Source organism: Nesoenas mayeri (genome assembly GCF_963082525.1).
Source record: "Nesoenas mayeri genome assembly, chromosome: 6".
NCBI lineage: Eukaryota > Metazoa > Chordata > Aves > Columbiformes > Columbidae > Nesoenas > Nesoenas mayeri.
The window spans coordinates 41996359-42021705 of NC_137545.1; the positions used below are offsets into that span (position 1 = coordinate 41996359).

Below are 25347 nucleotides of genomic sequence, written 5' to 3' on the forward strand. Positions count from 1 at the left end.
ATTATACACACTGACAATAAGCAGAGATGCTGCTCCACAAGTAACTTATTCCCGTGGCTGCCCACCCATGGGGTGGCCTCGGCTGACTCCTCTTCCATTGCTGCTGTAGGGAGCTGCCTGAGGACAGGTTTTATTACATTACTTTATGGGTAGGAAATGTTGCTGTTGTTGTTTAAAGAAAATAACAACACCCCGAGTACTTTAAAACCAATTTTGAAGTACTGCGTTTTTACAAAACAGACAATTAATACATTGTTCTCTTTTTATTCTGAACCGCTACAAAAATCACAATATCTTTAGTTAGAGGAGCAAGGCTCCTATAATTATGATAGTTTTCTTTCTCTTTTCTTCTATGAAGAATATTTTTCTGTCTTTTCCTTCCAAACTGTTAGTTTGCCTGATTTTGTATACAAAAGAAATGATAAAATCCTCTTCTCCAGTTGATGTAAGGGAGTAGAGTAGCTTGGCTGAAATGCTGGAGCCTGGTGAAACCAGAGAAATGTTGATAATTTTGAGTCTGGCTCACCTGCAGAGCTGGGTGAGTGCTTTTTATTCCACGAGGGTTTGAAAGGTGTCTGCTGCAAGTGGAAGCTATCAAAAGCAGGTCAGACGAGGACCCTGTGTTCTCATTGTGGCTCGGAATATTATGCAGTAAATATCCTCACAGGATTTCTGTTTGCTTAAGAACCTCTGATGTCCAGAGGAACTTTATCTGAAATGCGAGTGACAGCATTTTAAAGTTAATTTGATTTAACTTGTCTGTGCTTTGCTGAAGTAAAATTAGTAGATTATGAAGGGAGCTTTGAATAGGCACGAAAAGGTTTATTAAATAAGTTAGAGCATATTAAATTAAATGAGTACTTATCTGTTACACGTAATACAGTGGGGCAAGCTACCTGAAAGCCAGAGGTATGGTGCTGGGGATGATGTTCTCCTGTTTCCCCAAAGACCATTGGAGTAGCCTCTGTCTCATTCCTTGCTCTGATGGGTTTATACTTCTGATGAAGCAGAGAGTTCTGCTGAACTTACAGTCCCATGCGTACTTAAAAATTCATTTTGTGAGGAAAAAAATGAAGAAAAAATTTTGCAAAAGAAACACAAGTGTGAAAAAGTTATCCAAATTTCTTAATGTGGAGTGAAAGACCTGGGAAAGGAGGAGTGATGCACAGCTTAAGCTAGTGCTGTACAAAGCATCAAATTAGATCCTTTTCCCCATGATTGTTAACATAGCTTCATCTTTTCAGAGATTAAATTAACTGTGGGAGGATAACACCACTTTCAAATACTCAGTTGTGTGCCATTGCATAAGCAGTTAAGTAATCGAGGCCCAAATCTGCAAGCTGCCTTGTAGGGCACTGGTGGGCTGGAAGGATGGTGCTAATCCTGTTGGAACTGGGCTGCGCCGTGGCAGGAATACCAGAGGATGCTCAGACGAAGTGCTGCCGGTACCGCAGCATCCACACGCCGTGCTCAGCGCTGCCGGGTGTTCCATTGCTGGCTGGGCAGAGGCTGGCGAGGAGCTGGAGGAGGCTGCATCCTAGCGATTTTCCACCTCCCCATCCCGTTCCTGAGCCACACGGTGCTGGGGACACCTGGACGAGGAGCAGGAGGAGGAGCGAGTCGGTTGCCCTCAAGTAAGAAGAGGTCCCGTTTTCCAGAGAGCTTTTGTGGGGTCTGTGGTGGCTGAATGCTCCGGGTTCATCTCATCCTCTGGATGGTGATGACTGGTTTGCACCAGTGCAAGTAAATAATAATGGAGAGCTGTGACTCTGAGTGTTGCTGTGTCAGAAGTATAAAATAATGTTGCTAAAGAGGATTATTTAATAGTTGTCTTTGTACTGGGAGTTCTTTATATTTAAAATTCATCTGAGGTTTTTCAAAGACTATATTTTCCAGGTCATGTTTCTAGGTAGAAGAAAAACTTTAAAAAATAATTTTTAAGGCTTGGTTTCCTAAATTGTAGATCTATACCAAACTAAAATAATGCTTTCTCGAAACAGGATTTGTTGCAAGGAGTTAAAGGTGCTTTCTGCTGAGAGTGGAAGCTAAAAGTGGATCTCTGGCCTTGAGCCGAATTCCATCAGCTCCACAGAAATATTCATAAGGCAGATCAATAATTAAGGCTGCTATGCAAAAGTAACGTTGTGTTTGACTCAAATTGCTCTGCAGTGCCTGTTCATACATGACTGCTTGTTTTATTTTCCAACTGAGATTTAGGAGTATTACCAAGATTAAAGAATTTCTTTTGGAGAACTTAGTTTGACTATGTAGTGTATTCAGGTTATCCCGATAAATGTCTATATGTTTTTATCCCAAGTGTTTTGAATTCCAGTCCACTGGGGGAATTGCTACTGCATCAATGTTTTCAAAGAGCAAGTTAACACAGAAAACGAATAGGATGGTAGTAGCGTTTCACAGGTACGACTGAATAAAGGGAAAACATAAGAAACAAATTTGATTGGTTTGCTAACATGCATGTATTTCCTCCCTCTGTCTTTAATCCTCATGTTTTCAATCCTCACTGGAGATCAATGGCTTCAGGAGAAGGGGATAGATACTGTTTCTTTCTTGTGCTTTATCAGCAAATTAGAAACAACTTTGTAGTTGCAGAACCTCTATAACTTGTGGGCAAAAAAGTCCTTGCAGAGAAATTTGCAGGGCCAGTTATTTATCCCATTTGTGAATGGAGCACATTTGATACAGCACTCAGTAAATGTTTCCTCTATATTTTGAGAGGAAGTAAAGACTTTAATTCCAATTCCTATAGGCTAGAGGGGAGAAATGTGTTTTATGCCGCCTTCTGAGAGAGAAGCTCAGTGCTGGGTGAGGGATGTGCCTCCACTGAAAAACTGAACTGCTGCTGCTAATAGTTTGCTTTCTGCTCTTTGAATAATTCTGCCTTCCAGACCTGCAATTATACATCTTTTATTTATAAAACCTCTCCTACAAGAGCACTTATGGTAGTGAAAACTAGCTGGGAAATAATTTCCTGTTAATTAAGCTCCTACATATCACATGATTCTATTACCTGTATACTCATGCGTTGTTTGTACTGGCAGTGGCGTCTTGTAAGGTATATTAAACCCACTCATAGATCATTCATTCCAACTGCATCAATAAAACTCTTTGACTTGAATAGAGAGCCAGAATAATAATGACAGAGTTTCAGCAAAGTCATGATTTGCCAAACAATTCATCTGATAAATGAAGCCATGTGATTTGGCCCTGTTTTGTATTTGCAGGGGCCAAAAGGTTTCCTGAGCTATCGGCTGATGGTTGCAGGACTGATGCACCCCTTTTATAGGGGCAAAGGGGGTGCCTTTGTTTGACATGGCTGTGGAGAAAAGCACATTCTTGCCTTCTGAGGGGACAGAGGACTAAAATGAATGAGAGGGATGCTGTGTACATGATCCCTCTGCCCGTTTCAGCTGAGGGCCCGAACAATTGGCTGTTAGAAAGAGCCAAATCTGCCAGCCTGGCGACCTCCTCACACAGAGATACAACTGGTGGCACAGCCACATGGACCTTGTGACCTGTGGTCCCACTTTGGTTGCTGGTGTGCAGACCCCTGTACACATGCGTGCACACAGAATTAACTCCCTCACCCAGAAACAGAGTTAGAAAGGAAGTTATTAATAACAAGATGATAGGACTGTGCTGATCAGGTGTGGGACGTGGCCGGACAAGTGTAGTGACCAGCAGCTTGCTTACATGGCTGGTGCTTTTGTCCTTTTGTCCCATGTTTGTTCCTCTCAAACCACCCGCATCCCTCCCTTTCCTTGCCTGGAGGATATACTGGCACAATATTTTGCAGGCAAGTATGAGGGAGCTTCACCTCTGCCATCAGCACATTTGGGGTCAGAACTGCACATTCCCAACTGCCAGGTGTCACGTAACTTGCTCCCAGTTGTTGTCTACTCAAGCAGAACAAACTTATATCTCTCCTGGGAGAAATCTGGATGGTATCGCTAATTCTAGGGGATGTTTTCAGGCTATAATTCCTCCTCAGACTCAAACATCTCCTTACAGCCCCCCAAAAAGCAGAGAAACGCAGCATTTTTCAGGCTCTATTCTTCCTTTCTACTTTAGCAATTAAATATCTGAGCTACGTGCTGGCTGTTGGAGATTCTGTTCTGAGCCATCTCACCTGGCCTGTGATTTTTATAAAGCACTTTGGGGATGAGCCTTGAGCTCTGGATTCTGCCTCCGAGCTCAGTTTCCTGGAAGTCGGGTGTTGTCTTGCTTAGCATCATAACCCACAGGTACACTGCTGGAGTCGACCCTGAACATCTGTCTGAAGATCACAGAGAATTAATAATGAAATTGCATTAAGACTCTTAATTCTTAGCATGCAGCTCTAAGCACTGAGCACTTCTCATTTCCTGTCTATGTGGAATTTAGGAGAGTTGAGGTTTATTTATTTTTTTAAAAAAACAGGAAATATATTTGATTATCTTTAATTGAGACTGCTTTAGCTTCTAATGATAGCACTGCTCTGTGATGTTGCTTAAAAATGATGGTTTAGGTAACTCGTACATTTATGGTTTGGTCCTTTTTATGCTTGTGATATCCTCAGGTTATTTTTTTTTAAATGCCAAGCCTGTAAACTCAATAGGAAACTCTGTACGTTAAGCTGGTGAAATAATTGGCAATACATAGGAATATCTTTCTTTGTGCTATGGAAGGGCCAGAACAGTATCTATCTTGCTGTCAATACAACTTGAACAGGAATTGTGTGGGTGGATGGGAGCACTTATCCCAGCCATTATGCAGCAGTGGCACAAGTTAATGGAACAGATTGTCAGGGGGACGGTAGGAAGTAATGGCATAGGAAGGAAAATGTGATTTATGTATGAGAGATAATACACTGCATATAATGAGAAAGTTTGAAAAATAATGTATGGAGGAGGTGCACAGATAAAACTGTTATCATCAGCTCAGAAAATAACACTTTCTTTCTAGCTGCTTACTGCTTTCTTGAGTAAGCTCTAATAAGGCTGAAATCTCCCTGATATTGGCATTTAATTCAGGCCGAGTTACATTTGGAAAAAAAAATAAAAGCAGTTATGTTATTTCTGAAGTTGACAGTAGGGCCAAAGTACTGCTTGGGAACACGCTAAAAATAAGGTGATGTTCATGCTTGCTCACCGTCCCTCTGTGTTTTGGAGTGAAACCTTGGGATCTACCAGCATGTTGCCTTTGTAGGCTGGATGTGGCTTTTGTTACCTTTGAGGGAAGCCTGTCACAATGAAGAGCTTAATAACAGCCTCCAAAACGAAAAAATCCCCAAACCAAGGCAGACTTGAAGCACAAAAACCCTCCCCCAAAACCTGTAAATGCTGCTTGGATGACAGAGCGCTCTCATTTTGTGCAGTTGGTGACAGATGCCTTGTGATCCTTCACATTCATGTATTTTCTTCACATATCAGTGATGGGTGTTCAGTGTTTTAGCTTCCCAGAAGGGAGGAAGAAATTGGACTTAGGTAGCACATTTGTGAATTGCTGCTTTAACATTTGCAGCTTTTCAGCTTGGCAGATAAATAACAGTTGCAGCCAGTGCCTCTTTCAGCTGCCTGCAGCACAATTATGATGCGATTGTCTCAGGGTATCTCTGATATTATAGTTGTTGAGAGCTCGGTAGAAGAGCTGGATTGATGGCACCGGGGCAATGTGTGCCTGGAGCGCTGTGTTTGCTGTGATGGGATGATGTGCTGGCATCGCTCTCTGCTACTCTCTTGCATTGCTTAGTGAATAAGCCTCAACTCAGAAATAAATGGGATAAGTGGATGGCTGAGGTTGTGTGTCCATGTGGTCTTTGGCCTCTTGCATTAGGGCTCATTGTCTAGTGCTTGGAATAAGCCAAACAGCGGTAAGTAGGTAAAAAAAACGATTTTAGAAGTTGTTCTAGAATAGTTATGGCAAGGCTGGGTGGCCCTTCTCATCCTGGGAATGAAGAGCGGTGTCTGGCTGAGAACCACACAGTGTGCACTGTTGTGGAAAGCTGTGGAGAGATAGGGCTTGAGGTGGGTGCCAGCTGGGTGCACCCAACATTGCACCGCTCTCCTGGGGGCTGGGGGTGAGGACTGAGGGCTGGGGCTGCATTGGGATGTCGGTCTGGGGCTGCATTGAGATGTCAGTCTGGGGCTGCATTGGGATGTCGGTCTGGGGCTGCGTTGGGATGTCGGTCTGGGGCTGCGTTGGGATGTCGGTCTGGGGCTGCGTTGGGATGTCGGTCTGGGGCTGCGTTGGGATGTCAGTCTGGGGCTGCACTGGGATATCAGTCTGGGGCTGCATTGTGATGTCGGTCTGGGCCACCTCTTTGATCTTGTGTCTTACCAAGTGGGATGCTTGGATGTCCCGGTGTTCACCCCATGCCAGCACAAGACCATGAATTCTTTACTAAATGATTTATAAATCCCTGCCTTATCCTTGAGATCTGAAATTCTGGGAGGAAACATGACAAACACACGTTGCAGGCAAACATCTCTCTGTCTTATTTTCCCCTATGGCTGTTAAGTAGCCGAGTTTAAGGAGCAGGCAAGTGTAAGCTTATGATATGCTTGAAATAAAATCAAAGTGTGACAAAAATGGCTAATTGAGCACAGCATTTGAACAGCTGGCGGCAAATGGCAGAAATGGCACATCAACTGAACAGAACGAGACTCCTGCATCGGGTACCCAGCCACCTCGCAGTCAGCTTTGAAGCCCTCGTTACACTGTTCTCGGAGCAGGTGTCATGTCTTCGAAGGGAAATATTACAGGCTTTGATGGAAAATGAGAAAGATGTTGCACGTCCGCTTAGTCTAACTTTAAATAAAGGAATTGTATTTTAAATGCAAATGTCTTGCTTGTTTTTGAGTTGTAAGGAGCTGAACTGCTGTCTTAAGAATTGATTTGCCTTTTAAGTGTCATGCAAAACTATTTTTAGGATTGCTATTATGTGTTTCTCTTGTAACCGATTATACTTGCTACAAAGAGGAATCAACATGTTCTGCAAGTGTATGTGTGGGTTGTGCTACACCGTATATACATAGGAACCAGTGTCAGCTGTGGTGTCACCTGGGAATTAGGGCAGCTCAGTGTCTGTGGTGGTTCAAAACCTGGAAATGGCCCCAGTCCCATTCAAAACATCATCTTGGAGCTCTTTCCACACAGCATCTTGTTATTTGTTGGTGCTAAGGAAAAAAATCATGACAATTTCTGGATAAAATACAAGCTTAGGGCAACATAGCAGCCTGACTGGGGTGCCTGAATGGGGTCTAACCTGCGCTTTTAGAAATGAAACCAGGCTGGTTCTGCTGAAGGAACATGTTGTGTGCTGGGCCACCCCGGCCTCAGCAGGAGGCAGCTCTCAGGACCTGCAAACGTCTCATTCTCTCTCCTTTGTTCGCCGTTTCTTGCACCACAGCTTTCACTGGTTTCCAGTAATGAACAGCAAATCCTTTGCAAATATTTATATGGCTATTCCCCCCATAACTCCCAAGAGAGGGAGAAAATAATCAACTTTCAATTGCTGATATTTCAGCTTGTTGTCTCCTGCAACTGTAGCTGCTGACCCAAATGTGAACACACAGAAAACATATGCCACAGTTTATTTGCCAGCTATAGAAAAGACGGTTTTGGAGCACATGAGATGTCACATCTGTTTAGTCAACAAAATATTGTCGTCTCCATTGCACTGAATGGCTTCCTTTGTAGTAAATGCTGCATTTCAGGATGCCTGTTAAATTGGGTCTGTAAACCGTTTTAAGTGATCTTTATCTCACAGAGTTTCTCTTCTGTTTGCAGCAAGGGAAGCCGTATGTCTTTGATAGAGTGTTACCTCCTAATACAACGCAGGAACAAGTTTATAATGCCTGTGCCAAGCAGATTGTTAAAGGTAGGTGTTGTCTTTGTTTATTCTTGTTTGGGGGAAGGGAGAAAGATGTCTCACTATCCCCTCAAGCTATCTGAAGACAGGATAATAACTGTTTAGTTGTCTGTATGGGACTTTAGTAATTAGTAACTCCAAGCATTTCTTTTTTTTTAAGGGCTTGTCTGTGTAAAGAAACCAAACCCAACCAGAAAACAAACAGCTGAATGAATTGCATTAGTTGTTCCTTGCTTTCTCCTTGTGTATGGCTATTACTCCACGTAAATACTTGCTTTTTGTGATATAAGTGACAAAAAGTGTATTCTTAATGCAGTGTGGGACTGTTCAGGATGGGATGAGCGTGGAGTAGCTCTGTCTTTGAATGGAATGATGGGCCATTAAAGGAAAACAGCACTGGTTTTGTAGCTGTATTTTTAAAATAAAATGAGAGCCCAAGTCCCTGTGGGATAGCACCCTATTTGTTTAAAACAAAACCTTCATGAAAAACGGAAATTTCAATTTTTGAACTTAAGAATCAATCTTTTTGGGTTGGCCAATTTAATTGACACCTCCCAAACCACCCTCAGACCTCCCGCTTGGCTCTGGTGCCAGATGGTCCATCCACACTGGTATTACAACTACTCCAGCATCTCAGGGGCTACCAGTAGTAACTGGTCTAGTTGTTCCCTGGCCTCGTGTGGTGTCCCTGTTCCCCACAGGATCTGCTTCTTGGTTTTTGTTTTTGAATCAAAGTACGGAGACAGTGGGAGTGGCATGAGAGCTTTGGGGGTTTTCAGAGAGGCAGAAGCTACTGAAGCAGCGTTAAAGATCTGGATCTGCTGAGCTGGATCTGCTGAGAGTTTCTGTGTCTGCCAGTGGGGAGATGTCCCCGGGTGAGCAGCCCTGCGGCGAACCCTGGGCTCTGTTCTGGAGGAAGTTATTTGGCTTGTTAGGACAACCTGGAGTAAACCTGGTGCAACCTGGTGCGTGTAGTCTAGATGATGGGGGGTGAGGACCAGGAGCTAAATTATTTGATGTTGGAGAGAGGAAATGAGTCATAAGACTCCAGTTGCCTCTTCTCAGAGGGGAGCCTAATTACGGCAATTCTGACTTCAGACGTCTAAGCCTGTAATAAAAGCTGGTGGGACTGGAGTTGTAGAACTTAAAAATCATTAGTTTGGGTTGCTGACACGCCACTCAACTTTTGGAAGTTTGAGGAGCTGTCAGTGTGTGCTGACAGAAGCAGCACATCGCTGTTTGTAGACTTGGAGAGGGTATTATATCCCCTGTGGAAATTGGTTTCCTCTGAAAACAGTCAAATAAAATCCTCTTGGAGAGCAATTTGGAAGACCTAAATCAGTGACCAAGTCTTCTTCATTAACCAAATATAAAGGCCAATACTTTGCAAAGGCCTGTTTGAAAATAGAATGAAAATATGCTTTTGCACATATGTTAACTTGGACCTTCTAGATACCTTGACAGGCAAGTTGAACATGGAGGGGAGGATGTAGAAGAGAGGAAAAGAGAAATGGGGAAAAAAAGAGACAATGAGAGAAAGAAAAAGTGAGAAGGAGAAGGGTGGAGAGGGAGAGAAAGGGAGAGGGAGGAGAGGAGGAGAATGTGAGACAGCGAGGTGGGCAGAGCACGGTGTTACTGGAGTGATGCTGAGCTTACATTTCCTTATATTTAATTTTCAGTGTAAAGCCTAATAAAGTGAAGAATGTGAAATGGACTGGGCTGTTTCTGCTAGACTGGAGCAATGTAATTTATTGTATGGAAATAAGAGCTGAATGCATTACAACTTGGAGCACTATTTAAATCTTTGAGACTTTTTCAGATAGCTTTTCAAGGTTACCATTTGCTATCAGATTGCATTATACTCCAGTGAAATGGCTGATGGTTTCATTGTGATTAATGTTTTTACAGAAAATGCCAGCTGGCCTGACAGTCTCTAAAACAATGGTTATAATAACTATGTTGACAATAAGAATGATCTAAATGAGGTTTTTTTCACTAAAGAAGAAATGGGATTAGGTTTAAGTAAACAGTGGCTAAGTCAAAGTATTTCACATTCCATACGTGAGAAACATGAGAAACAAGGAGTTTTGTAGAGGAGGAGAAGCAGTCCGTGTGTTACAGAGATTTGCATCAGAGTGGACGCTGGGGTGGGGTTTGTTCAAGGTTCTCCCAAGGGCAGAAGTACCCGTGGTGGAAGCGCCTGGGGAATCATCACTGGTGCCTATGGCCACAGGTTGGGGACTTGTGTTTGCATTTTTTGAACCAAACTAAGAAATAGCGCTAAATCTGAAAGGGAACAATAGTGTGTGATTGCCATCACTTTTGCTTTGTTCCTCATTGCTCTCAATTGCCAGAAAACAGCTTTCTTAATCTACCCAGATGGATGTCTGTGTCTGGATTTTGCATTCTTCCTACAATTCTATTCAAGGGAGAATGTATAATGGCCCAAGCTATTGCTGAGCGCTGGAGCTGTGAGCACGTTTGTGCACGTGTGAACATCTGCATATTTGTCTGTTCTGTGAGGAGGAGAAAATGGCTTTAATGATTTTGGGGTGGTGGGGTGGCTCTCACTGAGTAGCGCATTGACGTTCTATTCTGGTTCCAAATATGGGCCTCAAATGCTGAGTTGCACAACTAGAAAGCTTAGGGATGGAAATAATAAGTATTGGGCTAAACTTGGTTGTAGAAGTGAGGGTGAAAGGACTTTTTAAAGACCATTTGGTCTTTCTTCTTGCCATTAAGACTCCTGTACTTGTTGGTTGTTCGTTTTATAAGGTCCCAAGTCCACCGCCGCTCTTGGGCACGTGTTGCTGAGCTTTGCTGTGCTCCCGGGCTGCTGCAAAGACTTTCCGTGTCCTACACCTGCGCCAGTCTGTGTTGTAGCTCCGACACAAAGGCTGCACTTGGAGACTGCTGCTGCTTGTCCTGCCCATCCTTGTCAGGAAAAAGGCATCTGGCAGCAGTTGGGTGACGTTTGTGGGGAGGGTAAATCAAACTGCAAGTCATTGTAGAGAGAGTTGGACCAGCAATAAGAAAAGGGCTTTTTTAAATTTGCTGTGAGTTATGTAAAAATCCCAACTGATCTTTGTTCAGTCACTTCTCATCTGTTGTTTTTTTCCTTGCTCTTAAGTTTTGTGCAGGCTGTTTTATTGGGGACTGTCTTCTCTCTTTATGCAGTTGACAGATGGTATATTAACTACCTTAAGGTGGAAAGCCTTCTAGCAAAAATAACCTGCTACTGAGATGACCAATCTTTTTAATTGCAGGTGAAGCAAAGGACTATTTTTTTTAATAGAATAAGATATTTTTTGCTAATTGGGAAGGTAAATTACCTATCTGTGCTTCCTCAAGCAGCAATGTATCTTAGTATATGTTTATGCAAATTCTGACCAGTTTTCTTACGTAACACTTGATTAATCAGATTATTTTCCCCTCAGGCTGTGTACCAGTGTAGAGCTGACATTGTACCTGCATTCACATGGAGATAATAAGCCTTTTTTTATTCTCCTTAATTAAAACTATTTTTTATTAAGTTAACCAAGTTTGCCCAAAAAAAAAGAGGAAATAGTAGTAGCGAACTCTTAGATTCTGTTTTACTGTCCTGGGGATTTAAAGGTATTTGGATGCTTTAGAACCAAGTAGGATTTGCACATGTTTGCTCAAGGATTTCTGAACCGACCCCCCTGGGACAGTTATTTGTATTTTTTGATACCTAAACACTGTTGAGATTCTAGTTCTGTGCATCTCACACTTCAGCTCATCTTCCCCATTTGCTTGTTTTCATCTAAAGAGGATAAGGAACCTTACTTTTTTACACCTTCCAGCTAGATTTTAGGAAAGTCCAAATATTTTCTCGTCTTGCAGGCTAACAAAGATAGAGAGTTCTATACGTAATAGATACGGGGTACTTACAACTGGATGTAGCCTCAAAAGTTAAATATGACTGCTCCCCTCTTGTGCTTCTCTATGTGTGTGTGAGGGTATTATTTAGTAATACTTATTTTAAACGTTGTTTCCTAAAAACAAGGTTAAGCAGTGTCTCTGCTTTTATAAACAGATGAGGATGCCAAGTTCATACGAAGAGTTAACACGGGAATGACAGTAATGATAGTCTTTAATTTTGTCTACCTCCTAGATCTTAAGAGTAGAAAATTTTCCGCAGCAATCCTGTTTGGAGCTCTGTGTAACCTCTGGCAGGTGTTCCACAGTCTGTCCTCTCCACTCTGCAAAATAGTTTGCCACAACTTAAGCAGTTACACTCTGTGTTTAATTAGAATATAGATTTTTAAATGACTTTATTTAAAATGAATAAAATGGCTTCATTCCAGTTTCACCCTTACTCAGTATTGCTGCATGGGAAAAGTAGGTCTGTGTAGGAGTTGTCTTTGAAAAAGATCTCTTTGCATTTCCTCTCTTTTATCTGTTTGTTTTCTTTGAAATCACCTATCTGTGGTTTTTCTATGATTTTTTTTTTTTTAACGCTTGTTTATTCTTCATTCTTTTTATATTCTTTCAATGTAACTCATTTAATTATCCTTCCTGTCTGGACTATCTACAAACATAGGTATGGAGATACAAAAAAGGAGATTATAATACAGGCATGTGTATATATTTACTGTAAATCCACACACACACACAGAATCACAGAATCACAGAATCGACTGGGCTGGAAAAGACCTCAGAGATCATCGAGTCCAACCCTTGGTCCAACTCTAGTCCATTTATTAGATCATGGCACTAAGTGCCATGGCCAATCTCAGTTTAAAAACCTCCAGGGCCGGTGAGTCCAGCACCTCTCTGGGCAGCCATTCCAATGCCTGACCACTCTCTCTGTAAAGAATTTCTTTCTAATATCCAGCCTAAATTTCCCCTGGCAGAGTTGAAGCCCATGGCACCTTGTCCTATTGCTGATGCCTGGGAGAAGAGCCCAATCCCCACCTGGCTAGAACTGCCCTTCAGGTAGTTCTAGAGAGTGCTGAGCTCAGCTCTGAGCCTCCTCTTCTCCAGACTAAACAACCCCAGCTCCCTCAGCCTCTCCTCATAGGTCTTATGTTCAAGTCCCTTCCCCAGTCTTGTTGCTCTTCTCTGGACCCTCCAGCACTTCAATCTCTTTCCTGAGCTGAGGGGCCCGGAACTGAACACAGCACTCCAGGTGTGGCCTCCCCAATGCAGAGCACAGGGGAAGGATCACTGCCCTTGTCCTGCTGACCACGCTGGTTTGGATACAGGACAGGACACCATTGGCCTTCTTGGCCACCTGGGCACACTGTTGGCTCATGTTGAGCTTCCTGTCCATTAGTCCCCCAGGTCCCTTTCTGCCTGGCTGCTCTCCAGCCACTCTGTGCCCAGCCTGGAGCTGCAGGGGGTTGTTGTGACCAAAGTGCAGCACCCGGCACTTGGCCTTGTTGAACTTCATCCCATTGGAATCAGCCCATTTTTCCAGTCTCTCCAGATCCCTCTGCAGAGCCTCCTGCCTTCCAGCAGGTCGACACTCCCTCCCAACTTGGTGTCATCAGCAAATTTACTGATGATGGTCTCAATCCCCTCATCTAAATCGTCAATAAAGATGTTAAACACACATACTTCTATCTCCTGGTAGCACCTGTTAGTGTTGATACAGAGGGTGAGAAACGGAACAAACGTTTAGCCCAGCTCTGAGCATGGGGCTCGGTGGCACAGAGACAGCGGGTGTCCCACCACGAGTCCCCGGCCAGTGTCCTTCCTGCTGCCCTCAGGGGTCTGGGGATCCTTCTGAGCTTAAAAATGGATATTTATATATCTGAATGCAATATACAGTTATTCATTGTGCCTTGAGAGAAGTACATTTTCAATAAATCAAATTGTTCTTTGTCTGACTTCTTGCTTTGCTCTCCTGCTTTGCAGACAAGTTTGGAAATCAATGAGGCCATGAACAGTTGAGGTTGTTATAGTAGTAGAAAAAGTATGAGTTTGTGTAAGTTTCTCTCTGTTACGTGATGGTGTAAAATGCATCTGCACATTACACAGGCATATTGGATAGTATCTAGTGTCCAGAGCTTTTTTTCCAAGAAAGTGAGAGAGATGTCAGTAATTCCCTGATTTAGATTTTGTTATGAATTTGTTTTGCCTAAAGATAAGTAGCTATGTCGTATTTTTTCCATTCTTTATTGCACAGACTATTTTCTAATTGAACATCAGCATTGTAGAAGGCTTGGGAAATGCCGATAGTCCTGCTTTCAGATGTCAATATGATTTTTAATTGTTTTCCTTCTTCTTGCAGATGTTCTCGAAGGCTACAATGGCACAATCTTTGCTTATGGACAGACATCGTCAGGAAAAACGCATACTATGGAGGTACGGTGGCAAAATGAATTCAGTTTGGTAGCAACTGTAGAATTAAATGTACCAATTACCTGAACAAGCCAGCTATCTGGAGCACTCAGCTCTGAGTGACATATAAAAAGAGATCTGGGTATGTTTAGCTTCTAGTGCCTTTTAAGCTGTAGTATTTTTTCCATGTGTCTTTTTCAAGACATGTCTATAGACATCTAGCTAAGCTAACAAATGGTGAGTCAAAAATATCAAGTATAGCTTCTCTGTATTTGTCATAATAGTTTAGGTATGTGTATATTTTAAAGGATTTGAGTGAGATTTGTTAATCCACAAATGAAAACAGTAACTAGGGTCTGCAGAGTTCCCTTGCATGCAGGATTATGACAATTCATGCCTGGGTTATTGGTTTTCTCATTGGCACTCCCCTGGGAATACCACTCACATGCTGCAGCACAGATGGATGAATTTGAGAACTGGTGCTTTGGAGGAGAAAAATACCAAATTATACCAAATTCCAGTGGCCAAAGTCCTAGATCTCTTCATATTTCTGCTACATGAAGTATGACAATGTAGTTTGGTTTTTTTTTATTTCTTGTGTTTTTATCTGTTCGGTTAGAAGACAGTTATTTTAGGCTCTTGCTAAAAAAGGAAGATCATTCAAGCATTTAATCCTCGCGTAGGATTGTTCCATCGCAACGCTGTATGAGCTCGGTTTGGATGTTTTGGAGCATTTCAGTTCAACTGTGAACTTTATAGGGCTACAGCAAAATTTTGCTAAATAAAAGGAAAAAAAGGAGCTTTCATTTGTTTAACAGCATCAGATGGTTGCACCACACAATTAACAGAGGTGACCTATCTAACCTGAAGGTTAAAGAAGGGAAGCAATATTCTCCCAAGCCAGCAGGCCCTGGTGAAATTGCTGTTCGATTGCTACCGTTGTTCCTTTCCTGGAGGTTGCAATAACTGATGCCTCGTGTCTAATTAAGTCTGTCCTTGCGAGGATGGGGGAAATCACTCGCTCAGCCCTCACAGATGGCACCATGGCTGAGTAATCCACCAGCTCTGAATGTAATTAAATCAAAATGTCTGCAGGGCTTGAGCTGGTGCTTCCACATGGCATGGGGAAAGATCTCTTAAAGCCAATTTGTATTCAGAATTACAAGCTGCGATAAAGAAAACGACTGTAGAAAAAATGGCTGGTTTACTTCTTTAATAAAGAAAGACCTGTCATTTTAGAGCGGAATAAAGTCTATATTCAGTTTTAATCTCCCTTTTAACCTAACATCCTCTTGTAAAGTTGCTGAAGTATGTTGTGGAAGAAAAAAATAGTCTGAAGTTGAAGAAATAGTAAATCCTTTTGGTAAAGCTGTTATGGAGGATTTTCTGTGAAATGCTTCATAGTGCTGGTGGTAAGCTGAACAGGACACAGTAGTATAACATAGCCAGAGTGGGCTTTCTGACAGACGTAGGTCTTTCTTCTGTGCTACAGAAAACATTTGCCAACCTGTATAGCAGGATACAACCAAAACCTTCTTAAAAATGATGTATTTTGGCCCATAAGGTTGTATTGATGAGCTTAGAGTTCATATAGTAGAGTTTCCAATACTAGGTCCCTATGGATTGTAGCTATTATGTCTACGCTTCACTAGCTACTGCCTGCCTGCTATGTTTAAAAGTGGAAATTAATGTACTTATTAAAATGAGAGGCTTTAATGAGCAGAGAACTCTGTGTCCTGGTGCTCGGGGGGAGTCACTAACTGCAGTGTCAGCAGCTGCACGTTTCCCCAAACTCTGCTGAGGTCACAGCGAAATCCATGAGGGTGCTTTGGGTTTTCTGACTCCAGCTTTCCAGTGAGTACCCGGCCTTTACCTTCCTCCTCCCTTCCAGTTTATGGTCTCCATAAATTATAGTGGTACTTGCCTTAGTCATCTCTTGGTTTAAAAAAAAATCCATTTATAATAAAGTAAAAATGATATTTTTTTTCCAATGCATCAGTGTGCTGGTGTTACAGTGTTTTAAATTCTTAACCTTTTCTTCCTAAAGGATTGAATGTGATCTTGCTTCATTGAGGTTCCTACTGACTTAAACCGTGAGAAAGCCCAAGCCCAAAAAGATGTAGATGCAGCGATTAAGTTACATACACACTTAATCATATTTTACAGACTGATTTCTCTTCTGAGCTAGACAAAGCTATGTAAAGGAAAGCATAATTATTAGAGGGCTTGTTGAGGCTAGGAGACTTTAATTGAAATACTTTTAGAAGTTGTCACCCAGAGCCCAAGTAATCATTAGGGGAGAGATTTACCTGGTGCAGTGACCCCAAGGCTGCTGCATCTTTGTGCAGACAGAAGTCTCTGCAATGAAACTTTGAATTCAAACTGTCTTTTGGCTGAACTAACAACCCAGCTCCATCAAAGCTGCTGTAGAAACCAGGGCACTGCGTAGCTCCAGCATTTCTCGTTCTGGAGGTGCCTTTGCTGCCTTAGGAATCGTGCACCTTGCAGGGCTATATCGCACAGACAGACCTTTGGCTGCATTCATGTGCACTGAAGAAATACAAAGTGTTGGGGGTTGGTTTAATTGTGTGTTTATGCATACAAGCTTTCCCCTGCATCAGGGATTTAGTGTATTTAATCACCCTCTTTTTCATTCTCATAGTTTGAAATAAAATCATGTATCATACAACAAGGACTTATTACCATGTTGGATATGGTATAGCATTTCACTGCTTCTGCTGCAGAAGGTAATATTATATGTGTAATATACACAAAATATTAATGGTTTGGATTCAGCTGAGTGCTGCTTTAAGAGGAAAGGCAATCAGCAATGTAACTGATTTTTCTGTATTCCCCCCCACTTTTTTATTCCCCAAGATGTGTAATTCAAGGGCAGGAGCCGTAACTGCTTTAAATAGAAGCTTTGAGGTAGAGGGAGAGATGGTGTCAGTTCTTCATGTTAAATTTCCTTCATCCTAGGCTGATGCTTAGAAGTTGACTGTCATTTCACCAGCTTTAGCATAAAGGGAGCGATGTCAAGAAAAACTATATTTGAATATACTAATAAAGGTTGAGAAACTTGGAAAACTGGTCAGTGTGCCCCACTGGTCATTCACAAACATGCATAATATTGAGAAACACAGGTACATGTGTATAATTTTCTTCCTAATTTACTCAAAAAAAAAGGTGATTAATAACTTTTAGCAATTACAGATCAAATCTGACTTCTCATGATTTGGAATTCTATAGTTACCCACTGTATTTAAAACAAAATAATTTCTTACCACTATTTGACATAGGCGTAAGATGCTTTGTTGTGTTGCTATGGACTGTGATACTTAGACAAATATATATTCGAAAGGTGTATTAGAGTTTCTAGATACTACATTCTGATGGAGTCTTATACCTACTGACTTGTTATTGCATATTTAAGCGGTTTCATAAAATATTTGGAAATAACAATATGGTGTACGCTGTAGTCAGAAAAGGTTTTCCTTTTGAGTTATTTCTATTCAGCTTTCAAGTGCTGTTTTGCTTTCCTGTACGTGTCTGGCTTTTCCAAAAAGAGCAATGCAACAAAAAGGAGCCACGCAGCCAGGGATATTGTTGGGGTTTAGTTAATATTCAGTCCCTGACAGAATAGAGGAAGGGAGTTGTGCAAATTAACATGGAGAGCAGCGGTGTTTGTAAGGCACAGTTCCCTGGCAATGGGCCCAGCAAGCTCGAATCAGAATATATTACTCTAATCCCCGAATCCCCGCAACCCAGATTTCCCTTTAGCTTTCTAGCATAGTAGTGAAAGAGAAACAAAATGCTTTAATACTTCTTGTTTCTGACATGTTTCCAAATATCTGATTGAAGTGGAGGAAGCAGGCTGTAATCTGTACGCTCGTTTGTGTTTATTCCTCTGTCTTTGGTCGGAGAGTGACACTGTAAGTAGCGGCAGGACAGCACGCTTGGCAAATGGCAGGAGCTGACAAAACTAATAGATGCTCCGTTGAGTGAAGAGCGGTAACATGCCAAGTTGTTCTGCCACCTTTTCTGTGCATTTATATCAAGCAAATCCCCCCAGAGCAGCAGCCACAGGGACCCACTGGATGAAGGTGTGTGTGGACAAGGTTTTCTCCTCTCTTGTGCCCGAGCAAGGCTTTCCAAGTTACCGTTGGCTTTTGTGTCCGCAGGGGAAGCTGCACGACCCTCAGCTCATGGGAATCATTCCAAGAATTGCACATGACATCTTTGATCACATCTATTCCATGGATGAAAACCTGGAGTTTCATATAAAGGTAAATGTGGAATGATGTGTTGCGTAATGGGTCAGATGGAAGAAAGTTGTGCTGGATGGGAAATCTGCAGTTGCATTACAACGTTGTGCTGCAGAACTTTTCCTTTCTCCGTGTTACAACTCAAAAAAAAAACACTACTGAGGATGTTTAATAGAAATAATCCAATACAGTTACTATAGAAATTATTTTGAGTGTGTTTTCAGCTCAGGTTTGCTAGTCCATTGATTGCCTTGTCTCTCACCACTGTTGACAGGCAATTTGGTAAGAAAGAACAGACTTATTTCACTGCAGCTTCTCCAAAGACTGTACCTCAGCCCGACTGACTGTAAATACTACTGATCTGCATAATGTCTGAGAGAATACTGACATGTTGTTCCTATCTCAGTGACATAAATGGCCCTCCATAATATATGGGTTTGAAATGGAGGAAAGATGGCTCTGGGCAATTTAAGGAAGGATGTTTAGGAGTAATTTTTAGTCTCAAAATCTTACATATGGGTTCCTTAAGATCATAGAATAGTTTGGGTTGGAAAGGACCTTTAAAGGTCACCCAGTGCCACCCCTGCCATGAGCAGGGACATCTTCACCAGTTCAGGTTGCTCAGAGCCCCGTCCAGCCTGGCCTGGGATGTCTCCAGGGATGGGGCATCTACCACCTCTGGCAGACTAAGCTGAGTTGAACAGCTGGTATGTTTTCCCTGTCCTTATTGTGATACCAAACATATGATCTCAAATTATTTGCATGACCTTGAATTCCTGCTGTTCATCCAGTCTCCTGGGGAGCATTCAGGTCCAGCTGGGGCCAGAGTACACCTCTCTTCCAAGTGGACAGCAGTAAAATTACCCTATGGATTACAGGAAATATAAGTACTCTGCTGTGCCATCCTTCCCCCAAAACACACGGAATATACCTAGGTGGCTTCAGGAAGGTTAAGGAGCTGAACACAGGTTGAGCATGAAAACACTGTCCCTTCTTCTGCTGTGAGCGGGGGATGCTCTCTGAGAATGAAGATCTCCTCCTCTATTCCACTTGTGCCTAGAAATTGGAGATGAGCAACTTCTTAGTGCTGCTTGTATTGAATCCTTTGAAGCATTTCTGGGGGTATATATGTATTATTTTTTTCCTAGAGTACCTGTGAACCAGTTACTGATGTCTCAGAATGAGCAGGTCATTTTGTACTGAGAGCCTGTTTGTGGGTGTGCTCATGAAGTACAGACAAAAGAAACAGACATACAAAGTACAAATAAACCATATAAATAAATAAATTCTATTTTAATTGTAAAATATTGAGCTCCTTAAGAGATACCTCTGAATTTTCATAGAAGTGGCTTCCGTAGGAGTGACACTGATTTCTTTTCATCATCTGGAAAGCTCTTCTGTGGCTATTGCTTATTCTACATGGGAGCACTTGGAGACCAACAGATGTGGACCCTCTTGTACAAAACACAGTAAATTCCTGTCCCGGCAGAAGATCATCACTTTATAAATCACACTCTGCCAGCACTGAATAGTTTCAGTGGTTTCCTATTAACGGTTATGAATATCTTAACAGAAAAGCTGCCTAAGTAGCAGTGAATGAGTGAGTGATTGTACAAGGAGCTGTCACTGAGAGAAATGCGTGTTCTGTCAGCGGGAGCAAGAATTTAACCAAACTGTCACACGCTTTTAATAACTGAGCCAACATTGAAAATGAAGATAATTTTTTTCCCTCTCCCTCTTTAATAGAGATGAGTTTGGAATGGGGAGGGGAGCTTGCTGTCCGCTGGCTGTGCTGGTCCTCAGCACAGTGTTCATAGGGGAAAATAAAGCACAAGAGATGAGTCTGGGCGAACCAGGCTGTTGGTAGGGCTGGTCCAGAGGATGCTTTAAATGGGGCACAGGTGAAGTAAATGCACAAAAGCAAAATATATCTGTGTTTAAAGCAATTGTCACATAGGAAGATCAAGTCATCGATATAAAAAAATAGATATAATTTCTTTTTCACATGAGAGAAAAGGATACTTTACTAGATAGCTGGAGTTTACTGATACCTAAAATTCCACCATCTAGTATTCTACCTAAGTAATCCACAGATAAAACTTACTTAGGGTATGGTTAAGCATCACCCCCTAACTCATTTCCTTTTGCCCTTTCATTCAGAGTCAGTCATTCATGCTCCCCCTCCTTAGTCTTTCTCTTTTTGTTTTCCCTTAAGACAATTGTCTCTCTCTTTGCCACAGAAAAGCTCATTTTCCATTTGCTCTTTGAGAGTTGATTCAGGACAGAACTTTTACATCTGCTTCACTTAAAAGTTTAATTTAATTTATATTGCTTAAGCTTATGTAACTTGTATGTGAAACCCCTGAACTGGCTGCCTGCTTTTGTGCTGGTGAATATCAATGTACCTCTTACAGTTGTAAACATTTCACCTCCTCCTGATGCAGCTGTACTGGTGCGGTATTAGCAGGATTCATTTGATTCTCTTCAATATTTTTGCATCCAAATAAATTATGAAGATAAGATTTGTCTGAAGGGTTTTGTTGTGTACTTTCCTGGTGAACCATTGGTAAATGGAGGAAGATCAATGAGACGTAGATCACTCAAAATACAAATACTTCCATGTGAAAGATGTGATTCAAAGTATGTGAGAGGTGGTTTCTATGTTTAGTTTGGTGCTTTTTACTGTGACAGATATGGACATATAGGTACAAAGATTTTTAGATCACCAAAGTTGAAATCTGTTACGTTTATGATTACTTTATTAGGTTTCCTACTTTGAGATATATTTGGACAAAATCAGGGACCTACTTGATGGTAAGTTCTGCATTTCTTATGTGACTAAGTGGCGCTGGGCTTGGTGTGGTGCTTTGAATCAACGCCTAAGGGGAAATCCTTACTTTCTTTGAGAGTGATTTACATTTAAGCTGCATGATTGACGTTGTGAAGGAGAATTTTGCAGCTGAAGTCATTGGATCTCTGACTCCTGTGCACCCGCCTCTGCAGTGCTACGGAGCTCGATTAGAAATCATTGAGTACAGAGAATTTTACAGACTTCGAGGCATGTCTGAGCCTCACTGGCAATGTATATTCTTAAAGTAAAACTGCAATTTAAAAATGTATATAGTGTTCTGTTGAGGTTTTATTGTTAAATTTAGAATACATTTGGTTCAACTTATTCCTTGCTTAGCTTCTGTTAGGTAGTTTCTTGGGAGTTATCTGTCTCTTTTACCATTTGTGTGGCTGTGTATTCACGCTGTACGTTGATGGAAGTGTGAATTGTGTGTGCTAATGGTAACACAAACCCAGGAATATGTATTTGAGCTTTCCATTCCCGTGACTTCTGTCTCTTTTCAAATTTTTACTGCTTTGGCAAAATCTGAATTGGTTTATTTTATTAATCCAAGCGATAAACAAAAGCTCTTGTGCCATAAAGTTAACTTTAAAGAAACAGGTACAAGATTGATAGAACAAGAAACAAGTTTTACGTGACAGAAATATTGGTAGTTAATAAGGAGTGGGAGATTACTGCAGTTCTCATTTACAAATTTAATTCATTCACGAATATGTGAATATTCCTAATGGAATAATAATAATAATGTGGAATATTCCTAATGCTCTCCATCCTTTTTTTTTTCCTAGTGTCAAAGACAAACCTCGCTGTACATGAAGATAAAAACAGAGTCCCATATGTTAAGGTATAAGGAAAATGTGATGCTTGTTTTTTCATCCCTTCTCACATATGCATTTATTTACACATTTCCATTTGTATCCCAGTGCGTTTGCTGAGATGATTCAACTTGTGCAGAGTCTTGAATGTTCAAATAGCATTGGTCCCTGGATTTAGACAGTTCCCTGCAATATTAATAGGCTTGAGTCATGTTTACTTAATTTTCCTGACTTTAAACATCTACATTTTGTTAGTATGCTGTTGAATTTTAAGTATTTATATTCTCGTTTCGTGTCAGATATGAAAGAGAACACTGTGAAGAATTCTGTTTTGTAATACTTTGTTGCATAGGTGCTGTAATCCTGCAGTATCCTAGAACAGATTTGTTGGGTTAGGAATTTGTTTTATGACTTTCTGGGCCCTCACTTAGATGTAATATACTTGTTAGGAACGTATGTAAGCCTTAGCAGTCTACATATAATATTATGTTTATTCTCATCCTGGGGGGAAAAAAAAAGATAATGCAATATTACTGAAGGATTATTTTAAGGCAGAGAACAAGAACTATGCATCTTGTCCTATAGTTTGAGAGAGAAAAACTGATTTGAGTTTGTAATCCAACCCAAATTAGTAATAGGAATATATACTGTATCATTCTATGTGTGCTAAATATAGAAACTCTCCTCAGCTGTGTGTTTGGATTTGACCACATCTTTAATCTCGTGAAAGAAAATAGTCTCCCAAGTTATCCCAGAGACTGAAAGGCTCACAAAGGCAGGTTTTGGTCCATTGCCTTGCTAACGATCATGTTGGATGGAGATGGTTCTTCTAATTATTTTGTACATCAGTGCTAAATATTCTTCTTGATTGCATTTGGACTACTAGGACACATCCTAAACTTTCCTGTTTTCAACTTGTATACTTCTAGGGTTGTACAGAAAGATTTGTATCTAGTCCTGAAGAAGTTTTGGATGTCATCGATGAAGGGAAAGCTAACCGACACGTAGCCGTTACAAGTACGTGTTCTGTCAGAGCTTTTCTGGCTATAACGTGTGGGTGGTTGTAGCTTCCTAGTGATGTATTGATTCTTCGTGTTCTCAAAGTATTTGGAGTTACTTATGTGAATGATGTAATGATGCACAAATTATAGCACTTTAAAATAAATGCAACTGTACTTTTCCTACCGCTTCACTGCGCACAGAAACATTTATTGACTTTCAGATTTGAGAACTGGATTTAATGTGTGGTATTTTATAGTATTGTTATATAAAACGTCAGTACATCTATTGTTACACATAGTATAGATATTTTGAAATTATATATAACTGAAATGATGGATATACATTCTTCATTTTTGCTACAAGTCAACAACTCAGATAAATCCACTGGCCAAGCGGCAGGCAAAGGTTGCAGAGCAGTCATCAGACTCTTCCCTGTTCAGCTCTTGCAAGTCATCCCAGTGAAGCAATGACCTGGATTGAGTTCCAACGATGGCAAAGCAAACATTCTTCCTAAATTGAAAAACATAATAATTGCTTCAGCCTGTGCCAGATTTGTTGACATTGTGTCGCATGCAGCCTACTAGCAGTACGGTGACAAAAAGGGCAGGTATTTTTGGCTCATTTCCCAATTTATACTGTAAGAAGCCTTGGATCTGAGCAGTGAGCTTGGCACAGCCTCAGCCTGGAGCTCCAGTCTTGGTGATGGGGTGGAGGTTTGGATATGCGTTGGTATTTATTATTTTATTTAATTTATTTTTTATGAGGCACTGGGTAATTTCTTTCTCTTCCACATCTCCTCTACCTCCTTGCTTTGTTAAATACTATATTACTTTAGCTTTCCTTTGCCTTTATCATCATACTAATAGAAATGTATTATCTCTCTTTTTCTGAGTAATGTTTTCTCCTGTTGTTTCTGCTATTCTCTTTAACAAAAAATATCTGAATACACCTTTTGCTGTGATACTACCTGTTGCATTTGGTGCACACAGAAAAGTTCAGACATAAGTTGACAGAATGAATTTTAGCTAGACTGAAATGGCAAGGAGCAAGTTTGGAGGTGTTATTGAAAAAAAAGAGTTTGGAGAAGGAAGAGAAAAATAGAGTTCATCTAAATACAGATATTGCTGTGAATGTGAATGGAGGAGAGGTGGTAGTGGGGTTTATGGTAACAGAGAAAATAGAGAAGACAGTTGAGAAAGTAGTTTCCAGATGCTTAATGTTTTCTTTTTGCTACTTTATGAAACTACAAGCATAACATGTTGGGAGATCTCACACAATTGCACTGAAACCTGCCCAATTTCTTTTTATTGCAATTATTATTACTTCTCTTGAAATTCTCTTCCTCAGCTCAGAATTATTCCTTGGTCTTGGATTCCGAACACACATCCTCATTGTAGTTCTCTGTTACATCCCAGCAGTTTTTCTGTGAGCTGCCTGTACTCATGAAGAAGCGTAAAAGGACGGAACCTTTATTTCTTACCGTATTATTTCTCTCATACTTTTAGCTCTGATGAAATATAATTTCCTGTAGGGTTTTAAAGTAATTTAAACAAAACCTTCCAACTGCGATTCCTCTGCAGATATGAATGAACACAGCTCTAGAAGCCACAGTATCTTCCTCATTAATATTAAACAAGAGAATGTGGAAACTGAGAAGAAACTCAGTGGGAAGCTTTACCTGGTAGACTTGGCTGGAAGCGAGAAGGTGATCTTTCCTTTTTCCTAAACTGCTGAATTATCCTGGTGGGTCCCTAAGCTGGTCATGGGAACGTGTGTCAGTGCAAAACGAAGCCAGGTTTTACACAAGTCTTGGCTTTGGTTAACATTAGCACGGCAATCTTTTATTTATTTTCTTCAATGTGGGATGGAGAAAAGGAGCAGATTGGGACTATTGCTATGAAATGAAAAACCCCCAAATCTGCAATATATCTTCACTTATAATGATGTGGATTGAACCAGGGTGCTTTTGTATAGCTTATCATTTAGTTATGGGTATTTGAAGAAAGTAACATAATTCTAATGTAATTTGTCAACTTAGCTGTTTTAATTTGCTTATATTCAGACATCCTATTTCTAGGTTTTCTGTAATTATTTAGTGTATTAGATGAATGAAGTAACATCAGTTAATGCAGTTATACAGCTGAAGTCTATTTGAAGTTCCCTGAATGTCTCTCTTGATTGTGATGATTATTTACGCTTTCCAGTATAGAAAAATACTAACCAGAAAAGAACTTG

The 25347-nt window shown here is 41.0% G+C and overlaps 1 protein-coding gene across 1 annotated transcript in view; it reads left to right on the forward strand.

Moving 5' to 3' along the window:
• The window catches only part of KIF5C (kinesin family member 5C), a gene marked incomplete at both ends in the record, with an annotated part of 69124 nt that overhangs the window by 15518 nt on the left and 28259 nt on the right, over window positions 1-25347 (forward strand). Inside the window, 7 exons of the mRNA XM_080347075.1 lie at window positions 7789-7879; window positions 14130-14203; window positions 18361-18465; window positions 21210-21258; window positions 22084-22139; window positions 23040-23127; window positions 24693-24817. Coding sequence (XP_080203201.1) covers window positions 7789-7879; window positions 14130-14203; window positions 18361-18465; window positions 21210-21258; window positions 22084-22139; window positions 23040-23127; window positions 24693-24817 — 588 coding nt within the window. The remainder of the gene's footprint in view (window positions 1-7788; window positions 7880-14129; window positions 14204-18360; window positions 18466-21209; window positions 21259-22083; window positions 22140-23039; window positions 23128-24692; window positions 24818-25347) is intronic.